The sequence below is a fragment of the Ipomoea triloba genome, chromosome 12 (assembly GCF_003576645.1).
Source record: "Ipomoea triloba cultivar NCNSP0323 chromosome 12, ASM357664v1".
NCBI lineage: Eukaryota > Viridiplantae > Streptophyta > Magnoliopsida > Solanales > Convolvulaceae > Ipomoea > Ipomoea triloba.
This window is the reverse complement of record NC_044927.1, coordinates 9,303,047-9,315,504: the sequence shown is the minus strand read 5'-3', so window position 1 is coordinate 9,315,504 and position 12,458 is coordinate 9,303,047. Positions and strand designations below refer to the sequence as shown.

Genomic DNA, 12,458 nt, shown 5'->3' with positions numbered 1-12,458 from the left:
TATAATATTAACCCAGATTGTCAACTAACAAATACAGCCCTCCCTCATTACAAGTACCTCATAACCTCTCATCAAAATCCCATCATCCCTCAAAACAAGAAAAAAAAAATTAAATGTAGAGTTGAAATATGTATTGTTAAAAACAAAAGAATTGTATGGGTGCGTTTGGTTCGCACATGGGAATCGGAATCGAAATGGCATGGGTATCAAATACTTGGCAAGGGTAATGGGTTTTGGTGAAAGTATTTAGCATGTTTGGTAGTTGGGTGGAATTGGAATGATTATTAATAGTTAGGGAAGAAATGAGAAAGTGAAATGAAACCCTTATTTAATAAGGGTATGAGTTTTTTCATTAATGGGGTATTCCAAACCCGTAGTAGCATTCTCAAAACCTATCAACCAAACACTAGCAATCACTTTCATACCCATTCCCTATGCCTAAACCCCCCAACCAAACACACCTTAAATATTTTTGAGTAAAGGGTTAAATAAGTCTATTATTGTTGATCAAAAGTATAATTTTCAAATTTGAAGAAAACTCCAAATTTGCATTGGAATTTGACCCCAAAAAATGATTTGAAATTAATATTGCTTGATAAGCACTTCAGTTAAAATTATATTGGTAACTTTTAACAGTAGTTGTTAACATAGTTCATGATGTAGTGCCTTATTAATTTGTAAAATAAAATATTAAAAAAATCCAAAAAAAAAAAAAACAAAACAAACAAAAAAAAACTAACTTCATGGTAGTTATGGCTTGAAGGTTCTTTGTTTTAATATCTTGAGATGAAGAATAATGGAAACTACCTTCAAGCATTTTTAAAAAATTTATACTTCATATTCTCTCTTCGTTTCGATATGAGGAAGAAGGTTATCTTCTTTGTCTCCACGTCTGGACAAAATCAGACCTCATTCATCATCTTTAGATGCAGAGACAAAGAGACTTCCTCTCTTATTTCAAGGTTTTTTTTTTTGTTTAATTGAAATAATACAAGGTAAATAGTTAAAATTATATGTGGATCTCATGTTAATTTGTTAGGAACAAGTGTAATTTAGATTTTTATGATTTCAAAAATTGAAATTTTAATTCCTTATTTATTTTATTTTTGTTAGACTTAGGAACTCTATTGCTCGATTCGAATAGTCCGAATAGTAACTCAAATAGCTATGTCTCAGATAGTCAGAAGGCAAAGCTTCGAAGAGTTGAAGACCTGAAGTGAAGAGTCAAAGAGTTGAAAAGTCAAAGAGTTCAAAACTATAACTTTGTAAAGGGAGAATAGTGAAATAATGGTCTACCTTATCGAATAGAAGGGGATCATAAAAAGGAATTCGAATAGTAAGGACAACTATTCGAAACTGAAAGGTTATAAACTTTTAAAGTTCGAAGCACTAACTCGAATGGTAAGAGTTAACTGTTCGAAAGGATTGCTAGAAACATTCTCTAAGCAAATAGTTAAAACGTAACCTTAAACGAACAAGTTTTAAGAGAAAATGTGACCAAGACAAAAAGGGTCCTAGGCACACCTCCCAATGGAGACTTCTCTTAAAAAGCATAGACAAAAGTAGCATAATAAAAAGTAAAGTTCAGCTAATAAGGTAAACATCTTAAGGGAGATTTTCCTTAAAAAGCCTAGACAAAAGGAGCATAATAAAAAGTAAAGTTCAGCTAATAAAGGTGGTCAAACAGCTGGAAAATTTGACACAAAAGTAACCTTTCGAATTGTCCACTGGTCATTACCCGATGGTTAAAAGATGTTTGAAATGGGTTTCCCACCAACAGATTCAGTTCAAAGCGCCTATAAATACCTTCAATCTCAAGAAATGAAGGTACTGGTCTTTTAAGAAAAAAATATTCAATTGTTCAAAAGTTTTCAAGTTTTATTCCAAGTGGCCAGTGAGAGAGTTAGAGCTTAAACGAGAAATTTAGTGAAGAGTTGTGTTATGCAAAAGTGATGATTAAGTTCATCATCAAGAAATCAAGTCTACTAGTTAGAGAATCAACGAATCTATCTTTAAAAATCTGTATCTTTACTCGGTAGAGGTAGTAAGTGGCAGAGTAAACTCGTGTTGAGTTGAAAAACCTAAGAAACTCAAGGTTGGCTTGGTGTTCAAGGTTTGCATGTTCTTTTTGTACTAAAGGAATTAGTTCACACCTCCTTTGAAGTTAAAGGAGAAGAGTGAACTACGAGAGTTGGCCGAAACACAATAAAAATTCACTCTCTATACTTTTTACTTACTGCATTCATATTTCGACTCAAACTAACTAACATTTCAAAATACCAAAATTTACGTGCAAAACAAAAGAAAAAGGTAAAAATATTTTCGTTGTGCATACTCTACGAAAAACTAATTGTGAAGAAGTAACCTTTCATATTAGTTAACCGAATAGTTAAAATTTTCAAAACTTATACAAGTCTATTCACTCCACCCCCCCCAGACTTGTAACCCCTCCTATCGGGACCAACACAATTTTATTTTTTGTTTTTGAATTCTAGTATATGGGCAATTGGAGTTCTTTTTCTTGTACGAAGACTACTAATTGTTATTTCACTAATAGTTGGAGATCTTATTTGTCCCTTATCCCAAAACTCTAACGTGGCGTTTGGTTGCAAAGATGAAATTAGGTGAAAAATAATTGTAATTTCATGGGAAAGAAATAATTTGAAATAAAGTGGAATTTAAATTCCCACGTTTGGTTTAATTACAGAAATAGAAATACTGAGAATATCAATTTCAGTGTTTGGTATCAATGGAAATTGGAAGGATATAAATAGAGTTAATGTCATATGAGGTCCTCCAAGTATAGTGATTTTGGCACGTTTAGTCCTAAATTTTCAAATTGACCACTCATGGTCCTTTGACTTTCAAATTGTTACCATCAGTGGTCCAAGTTAACCACCCATGGTCTTTCAACTTTCAAAATTTAACCACTCGCGATCCTCCTAAAAGGATCATGGGTGGTTAAAATTTCATAGTTGAAGGACCATGGATGGTTAACTTGGACCACATATCGTTAAAATTTGAAAGTCGAAGGACCACAGGTGGTCAATTTAAAAGTTTAGAACTAAACGTGACAAAACCACTATACTCGAAGAACTCTATATGGTATTAGCTCATATAAATATTATAATTATAAAGATCAAAATGCACATACTTATTATTATTATTATTAGGAAAAAGGGTCAAATCAGCCCCCTAAGTGAACCGGATAGTGCAATTAACCCCCCTAAGTAAAATAAGCTTCATATATGTCCCTTAAACCGGTAAAAAGATGCAATTAAGCCCATTTATTACCTATGCTGCCGGTTAATGCTTAGGTGTCGCCAACATGGATTCAATTTGACACTATTTATCCTAAGTGGAATTGTTTTTTATTTAAAAAAAAATAAATGCACTAAAGCCCTAATCTTTGTTCCCGTAGAACTGTTCTTCTTATCTTTGTCTTCTCTATCGTCAATCTCTCCTCTTCGAACACAGCGACGTAAAAATCCATCGTTTTCTTCAACCCAGGCCAGAACAGTTAAGCTCTTTAATCTTTCTCGCATTCTGGAGTTGCTCAATCATCAGTCATTACACTCGTCTTCTTCGAAATGTCTTCTTCCTGTTAGAGTGGGTCGCCATTTTCATCGACTTATTTGAGACCAAATCTCCATTATGAGCCAGCAATCTACTGTCGTTGTGGGTTAAAAGCGCCATTGTGTCATACACGAGATAATGGGCAAAAATTTTTTGGGTGTCAAAGATATAAGGTTTTTCCCTTTTGTATATGATATAAGAATTATATGGTGTTCTACTTTTGTTCATGAAATTTGCAGAGTATTATGAGTGGAATTATATATGTTCATGAATCCATTTACTTATTTGCAGAGATATAAGGTGTGTTTTGGAATTCTATATTGTCTAGCTAAAATTGCATTTCACTTATGAATCCATTTACTTATTTGAAATTCTATGTGTTCTACTTGTGTTTATGAATCCATTTACTGTCAAAAATTGTACGAGAATAGCATGGCTGCTCCACATAGTATGAATCAATACTATGATGAATTCTTTTCAAATTGTATTCATTCTTTACTATGATTAAAGAATGAAATCAATACTCTGACTCTGTTAAGTCAACAAAGTATATAATTACTTTCGTTGAATCTATTGAGCATAGTCTGTAGTTAATTCATTTGCGTAGTTGAACTTATACAATATTTATTTTACAGGATGGAGGATGTGGTTTCTTTGTATGGAAAGAGCATATCTTGGCTAATGATGTTGAAGCTGTGAAAGATGTGAACAATATGCCAATTCATGAGTTGAAAAGGGTGATATTGAAATTGCAAGATGAAATCAAACACATACGAAGGGATTTGGAAGTTCAATATGGGGAAATTAAGAAAATGAAGAGAATGTGGGTGATTTTTAGTGTAATAGTTGTAGCAATTTATTTATTACGTAATTTCTAGCATAGTAGTGTAAATTTTGAGTATGTTCCTATGTTGATTTAAGGTTACTTGATGGTACTGTACATTGAACAATTGCAATGAGAATGATGATGGCAGTAGCAAGGTATTAGTTATCCACACTGCATTCATATACAATGATTATGGCAGTGCATGTACTCTGGAATTCATATTACAAACAAACAAATTAAAGGTATTGAAGTCATATAAACAAACAAACATGTAAACTAGAGTCCATATCACAAACAAACAAACATGTACACTAATTTGCATACAATGATTATGGCAGTCACACAAAGAGCAGTGAACAAAATATAATAATTTTCATTCAGTACTTGTCCACCATCTATTACAAAAAGGTCATAGTTAACTTCCTAGCAACAACCCACATTTTAGCATTACAAAAAAATAACATTGAGCAATCCTTAAGATGATGACAATGTACATTTTACAAAATAGAACAAGTTCTACTACATTGTCTGCCACTTTTGCTCCTTCAACACCATTTGCATGAAGTCCATCATGTCCAAGCTCATTCCCCTGCTTGGCTAGACTATAACAAATACCAATCATAAAGTTTCAATTATGCAAGTATGAAATATAAAATAGTGTAAAAAGTAAATAAAAGTTTTAGTAACACTTACGTTTAATGGCACATTTCTAGCTTCTGTTGTTTTTCTTGGACAATATCTCTTATTATGTCCACTCTCCTTACACATGGAACAACTAATTGATCCTCCTTTCCTAGACATTTTGGTCTTAGAATGACGTGGCTCATTTTCCTCACGATTCCTTCTTTTCTTGGGACGCCCAGTCATTCTCCTTGGTATAGGTGCTCCAATCTCTTCCAAGTCTGTTCTCGGCCAAAACAATTCCCCATTAATTGGTTCAAGTGCATGAGAATAAGTCATTTCGTACATCTCCTTACTGTAGCATCGATGTACATAATCAACTGGATCTTTTTTCCTATCAAAGATTGCACATACAGCATGTATACAAGGTATGCCACTCAAATCCCATGCTCTACAACTACATGTCCTCTCCAATAGTTTAACCTTGAATTGGTGTTTTCCTTGCTTTACCTCAAATCCATCAACACCATTAAAGTCAACATGCCATCCAACACTATCCAACACATTTTGGTTTAATTTCTTTAAGATAAGATGACCATGATTTCCTTGCCACTTATCCAAAGATCTACGTTTTTCAGCAATCCTCCTCATCATGGCAACACGAATATCTTCAAGCATTGGCACTATAGGCTTTGATCTTGCTTTTACGATAATGCCATTAAAAGCTTCTGACATGTTATTGTCTACAGCATCACATTTAACATTCGTCCGAAAGAATGCTTTACACCAAAGCTTAGGTGGGTACTTCAATAAATCCTCACTTGCTTTAGGGTCTCTCTTGGCCAATTCTTTTACAACTTCATCAAATTGGGAGGTAGTTGTTGCCTTTGCACATTTCCAGAATAGTTTCTTGAATACCATGCCTCTATGTTTTTTACTCCAATTTGCATGAATATGTCGAGCACAGTTTCGATGCTCTATTTCCGGAAATAGTTTTTGGATCACAGTAGTTAACCCCTGCATAAAAAGTAGAATGTAGATTCTGGCAGTTTAAATATTCTGATATGAAGAGGCAGTTTACATATTCTAATTTGTGTGTTAATATGCAGTTTAAAAGTGCAGATTGCAGATTTGTGTGTTATTCTAATTTGTGTGTTAATATGTAGTTTACTTAAGCCCTAAATGTGTTAATATGCAGATTGCATAATGAAGGCAGTTTCTAGCAGTTTAAAAATTCAGATTTTGGCAGTTTAAAATTACAGATTCTGGCAGTTTAAATTACAGATTGAATCACAGCCTCATTTCAGAGCACAATTTACAAAAACAATTTAAAATTGAAGATCAAATCACAATCTAATCTCAAATTGCAGATCAAAGGCACAGTTTAAAATTGCAAATCAAAGCACAGTTTAGTTTCAGATTGCAGATTTCATATTATAACAATGTATTCAAAATTGCAGAATCAAATTGCAGTAAATATGAAATATACCTTTTGTTGATCAGAAATCAAAGTCCACTCACTGGTGTTGCTCATATTCAAATCGTCCTTAAGTAAGGTCAAGAACCACCTCCATGAATCAATATTCTCAATTTCTACCACCGCCCAAGCAACCGGATACATTTGATTGTTTGCATCCCTACTTACGGCACTTAGTATTTCCCCCTTCAACTTACCCTTTAAAAAACATCCATCTAAGCCAACCACTTTTCTACATCCTTGTGCAAACCCCCTCTTTAATGCTCCAAAACATACATATATTCTTTGAAATGTGCAAGGAGCATTTTCTACAACTCTACTTGTTTTTATTTTTATAGTACTCCCTGGATTTGAGTTCAAGCATTCCTGAGCATAATCTCTTAGTCTTTTGAACTGATCAACAAAACCAGCATTCACTTTCTTCACAATTGACCTAATTGCCCTCCTAACCATGCTAACTGTCAAACTGATTTTGAGCTCTGACTCAATATGCTTCTTCAACTCAACAATACCAATTGTTGGGTCTGCAATGACTTTNCAATCTCTTCCAAGTCTGTTCTCGGCCAAAACAATTCCCCATTAATTGGTTCAAGTGCATGAGAATAAGTCATTTCGTACATCTCCTTACTGTAGCATCGATGTACATAATCAACTGGATCTTTTTTCCTATCAAAGATTGCACATACAGCATGTATACAAGGTATGCCACTCAAATCCCATGCTCTACAACTACATGTCCTCTCCAATAGTTTAACCTTGAATTGGTGTTTTCCTTGCTTTACCTCAAATCCATCAACACCATTAAAGTCAACATGCCATCCAACACTATCCAACACATTTTGGTTTAATTTCTTTAAGATAAGATGACCATGATTTCCTTGCCACTTATCCAAAGATCTACGTTTTTCAGCAATCCTCCTCATCATGGCAACACGAATATCTTCAAGCATTGGCACTATAGGCTTTGATCTTGCTTTTACGATAATGCCATTAAAAGCTTCTGACATGTTATTGTCTACAGCATCACATTTAACATTCGTCCGAAAGAATGCTTTACACCAAAGCTTAGGTGGGTACTTCAATAAATCCTCACTTGCTTTAGGGTCTCTCTTGGCCAATTCTTTTACAACTTCATCAAATTGGGAGGTAGTTGTTGCCTTTGCACATTTCCAGAATAGTTTCTTGAATACCATGCCTCTATGTTTTTTACTCCAATTTGCATGAATATGTCGAGCACAGTTTCGATGCTCTATTTCCGGAAATAGTTTTTGGATCACAGTAGTTAACCCCTGCATAAAAAGTAGAATGTAGATTCTGGCAGTTTAAATATTCTGATATGAAGAGGCAGTTTACATATTCTAATTTGTGTGTTAATATGCAGTTTAAAAGTGCAGATTGCAGATTTGTGTGTTATTCTAATTTGTGTGTTAATATGTAGTTTACTTAAGCCCTAAATGTGTTAATATGCAGATTGCATAATGAAGGCAGTTTCTAGCAGTTTAAAAATTCAGATTTTGGCAGTTTAAAATTACAGATTCTGGCAGTTTAAATTACAGATTGAATCACAGCCTCATTTCAGAGCACAATTTACAAAAACAATTTAAAATTGAAGATCAAATCACAATCTAATCTCAAATTGCAGATCAAAGGCACAGTTTAAAATTGCAAATCAAAGCACAGTTTAGTTTCAGATTGCAGATTTCATATTATAACAATGTATTCAAAATTGCAGAATCAAATTGCAGTAAATATGAAATATACCTTTTGTTGATCAGAAATCAAAGTCCACTCACTGGTGTTGCTCATATTCAAATCGTCCTTAAGTAAGGTCAAGAACCACCTCCATGAATCAATATTCTCAATTTCTACCACCGCCCAAGCAACCGGATACATTTGATTGTTTGCATCCCTACTTACGGCACTTAGTATTTCCCCCTTCAACTTACCCTTTAAAAAACATCCATCTAAGCCAACCACTTTTCTACATCCTTGTGCAAACCCCCTCTTTAATGCTCCAAAACATACATATATTCTTTGAAATGTGCAAGGAGCATTTTCTACAACTCTACTTGTTTTTATTTTTATAGTACTCCCTGGATTTGAGTTCAAGCATTCCTGAGCATAATCTCTTAGTCTTTTGAACTGATCAACAAAACCAGCATTCACTTTCTTCACAATTGACCTAATTGCCCTCCTAACCATGCTAACTGTCAAACTGATTTTGAGCTCTGACTCAATATGCTTCTTCAACTCAACAATACCAATTGTTGGGTCTGCAATGAGCTTCTTCAACTCAACAATACCAATTGTTGGGTCTGCAATGACTTTATCTTCGTACTTATCCTCTAGCCACTTTTGGCTCACTATACCTAGCTTCACTGCAGTGTTGCATCTCTTTTGGCTCACTATACCTAGCTTCACTGCAGTGTTGCATCTGTGATCATCAGTTATTCTTCTAAGTTGAAAACAACAATACCTTTGATCCCAACGACCACAACAATAGAAAGGGCAGTTTTCTTCGCACTTAACTCTGATTCTACTTGGCTCATTCTTAGTAATTCTAAGGTTTCTCTTTGTGTACACAGCATAACTAATTATGGCTTGTTTAAATTGGTTGCTATCTTCAAACAATAAACCTGCTTCCAAAAGTGGTGGATAGACTTTTGGGTTATATGAGGGGAACTTAACCTTACTAGAATGGTCACCAACATCATTCACATTATCCTCACTACCTATTTCATAACTTGGAGGGTCATCGGAATCATAATCTTCACAAAATGCAACCATATCTTCACATCCACTATCACCTCCAGTTTGTGCAGTTTGTGGTCTATCTTCAAATCCATTGTCACCTCCAGCTTGCTGCCTATGTTCATCATTGTTTGTATTTTCAGTCCCATCGGTCTCTTCTTCAATTTGTTGCTTACTAGTCCTCATCTCATCTATAGGTTCAACATCTATATCACAATCATCATCGCACTCAGGTATAGAGGAAGGTAAACACAAGTTAGGAACTACTTCTGCCTCTTGAATCCCATGGTCAACATAAATGTCGACCTTACCACATCTACTAGCCAAATTAACTGCTCTTAATGTACTGTGATCATCATATAATAGTTCAAGCATCTCCAAAGACTGCTCTACTGCCTTAAAGTAAAGTGCAACAACCTGTCCATATCTGTCTTCTTTGATATATTTCATTAGGTGAAGAGATGAAATCTTATCTGGGTCAATGTTAATGACTTCTACCTCACCATTTATATACGACAACCTAGAATTTTTTTCAAAGGTACCTCCATGATGAAGTATTAACTCAGCTACTTCAAACATCCTACCTCCATGATGAAGTATTAACTCAGCTACTTCAAACATCCTAAAACAAATAAAATATATTAACTCAGCTACTTCAAACATCCTAAAACAAATAAAATAAAGCATTAATCAAACTTCAAACATCCTAAAACAAATAAAATAAAGCATTAATCAAAGCACAAACATCCTAAAACAAATAAAATAAAGCATTAATCAAAGCAACAGTAATGCTCAATTGTCTACTGTATAATTTTATGCTCAATAAAGTAAAGCATTAATCAGAGTTGTGCCTACTGTTTTCAAAAAAAAATGTAAAGAGTTGTGCCTTGCTTTTAGAGCTACTCAATAGTCTAGTGTATAAAGCACTAATTAAAGCAACAACAATAATATGGTTGACATAAATAGTACAGAGAGGGACCACAACAACAATTGAGTTATTATACAACTGAAAAAAAATATTTTTGGGGACCACAACAACACACCATGTCTCCATTATCAACTACAGAGAGGGCCTACCAAGCATTCACAAACTTAGTATTAAAACTAGGATTCTGTTTCCTGCAAGTTAAATAATAAAGAGCCTGCCATGGATGAGCAGCGGGATGAGCAGCAAAGATAGTGTAAAATATTTCATCATTTTAAGATGGCTAACAGAAACAAGAAACACCATTCTTTGGTTAGGTCAGGCTAGTTCTACTGTTGTTATCCCTATGTTTTCTACTGCTACCATTCCTGGTAAGATTTCTGGTTCTACTGCTGCTATCCCTAAGTCTTCTACTTCTACCATTCCAGGTAAGGTTTCTAATATTCATCATTCTACTGCTACCATTCTAGCAATAAACTCAACACTAACAAACAATTCTTACCTTTGTGTACGAAAGCGAAGTCGTTCTTGTACTGCTGCTATCCCTAAGTCTTCTACTGCGGCTATGGGATTAATTCGATTCTGGCTATGGCGTCTTCTGATCAACTGTGAGTAGAGAGGGCTTAGTACGATTATTTTTTTGATCGTAAGTGAGAAGACGAGATCTACGGGAAGAACAGTTCTACGGGATCATATGTGAGAAGAACAGTTCTACGGGAACAAAGATTAGGGCTTTAGTGCATTTATTTTTTTTTAAATAAAAAACAATTCCACTTAGGATAAATAGTGTCAAATTGAATCCATGTTGGCGACACCTAAGCATTAACCGGCAGCATAGGTAATAAATGGGCTTAATTGCATCTTTTTACCGGTTTAAGGGACATATATGAAGCTTATTTTACTTAGGGGGGTTAATTGCACTATCCGGTTCACTTAGGGGGCTGATTTGACCCTTTTTCCTTATTATTATTATTGTTGTTGTTGTTGTTGTTGTTATTGTTGTTATTATTAATCTTAAACAACAAGTAATTTTGTGTCAAAAGAGAAGGGTAAACATACTAAAATGTTAAGCTTTTTAAACGCTTACATCATAAAAAAAAATATCATAAAAGGGTAAATTTTGTCTCAATGTTATCTTTGTTTAGGTTAGAAAAGAGAAGGATAATTTTGTCTCAATGTTATTTGTTTTTCAAACCAGCTTAGTTGGCGTGAGTAACCGTGCACTCTCATTCCTTAAGAGAGATCAAGAGTTTGAATCCCTTCTCGTATGGAAAAACCAATTTGCCTAGTACTTTGTCCCTTAATTAATTGGGCTGACCCGGTGTGAAGCGGGATTAATCTGAGTAGGGTATGGGCTTAAAGGTGCCTCCTATATTAGGGCATGCTCAGGACACCCTGTGGTCTAACTAAAAAAAATTAAAAATGTTATTTGCTTTTCTTCCCAACCAATGTGGAATTGAAATAACGGGGACATGTGATTCTAATTCTATGAAAATGTAGGATTCCCTCCAACCAAAGGAAGAAATTTGTTTGCTTCGCAATTAGGTGAGAATTACGTGGGAGTGGAATTTTAATTCTCTCCAACAAAACGGGCAACTTAGAATCAAAGTTAACAATTTTTGACTCAACCTTTAACAGGAGAAGAATTTGAACAACAAAGTAATGAGTTTGGATTTAGGCTTAAAGTTGATTTCATTTTTAGTCCTAGATTTATAGATGACATTTCACTTTTAATTTTTTTTTTCAGAACATTCATTGTTGGTCCTAGTATTATTGTGGCATGACCATTTTTGGTCTTACGTCAACAAACTTATTTAAATGGTATTAAATATGAAGGCGTTTCAATTTATTCAGTTCTAAGTATTAATTCATTTTTTGTTCTTAGATTTATATGTGTCATTTCACTACTGTGGAGGCTCTGCTGCGGAGGCGGGGATTGCAATTGAAGATGACAATGCACTCTAGCCGTGAATTAGAGACTTTTTCAAAATAAAAATAAAAATAAAAATAAAAATATAGTCGACCAACCTACTTTGTATAAAAGACTGAAATGCTCTCATATTAAACATCATTTAAAAAATTTTGTTGACGGATAACTAAAATTGGTCATGTCACAATAATACTAGGACTAATAATTGATGTTTTGATTCTTAAAAAAAAAAACAATGGATGCTTTGAAAAAAATGACTAAAAGTGAAATTAACTCTTAGGCTTATTAGGGTGGCATCTCCAACCAAGGAGAAAGAGAGAGAAGAAATTGGGGGAGGGGTGGGGGGGGGGGG

The 12,458-nt window shown here is 34.3% G+C and overlaps 2 protein-coding genes across 2 annotated transcripts; both read right to left on the bottom strand.

Moving 5' to 3' along the window:
• Positions 1–4,560: 4,560 nt before the first annotated feature.
• LOC115999322 lies at positions 4,561–6,953 on the bottom strand. Its single transcript, XM_031239178.1, has 5 exons — positions 6,513–6,953; positions 5,096–6,040; positions 4,926–4,991; positions 4,727–4,825; positions 4,561–4,611 (listed from the first exon to the last, which is right to left on the bottom strand). The coding sequence occupies exons 1-5, from the start codon at positions 6,951–6,953 to the stop codon at positions 4,561–4,563; spliced, it is 1,602 nt and encodes a 533-aa protein (XP_031095038.1).
• Positions 6,954–6,997: 44 nt separating this feature from the next.
• On the bottom strand, positions 6,998–9,872 carry LOC115999321. Its single transcript, XM_031239177.1, has 2 exons — positions 8,262–9,872; positions 6,998–7,789 (listed from the first exon to the last, which is right to left on the bottom strand). The coding sequence occupies exons 1-2, from the start codon at positions 9,870–9,872 to the stop codon at positions 6,998–7,000; spliced, it is 2,403 nt and encodes an 800-aa protein (XP_031095037.1).
• Between the last annotated feature and the right edge of the window lie 2,586 nt (positions 9,873–12,458).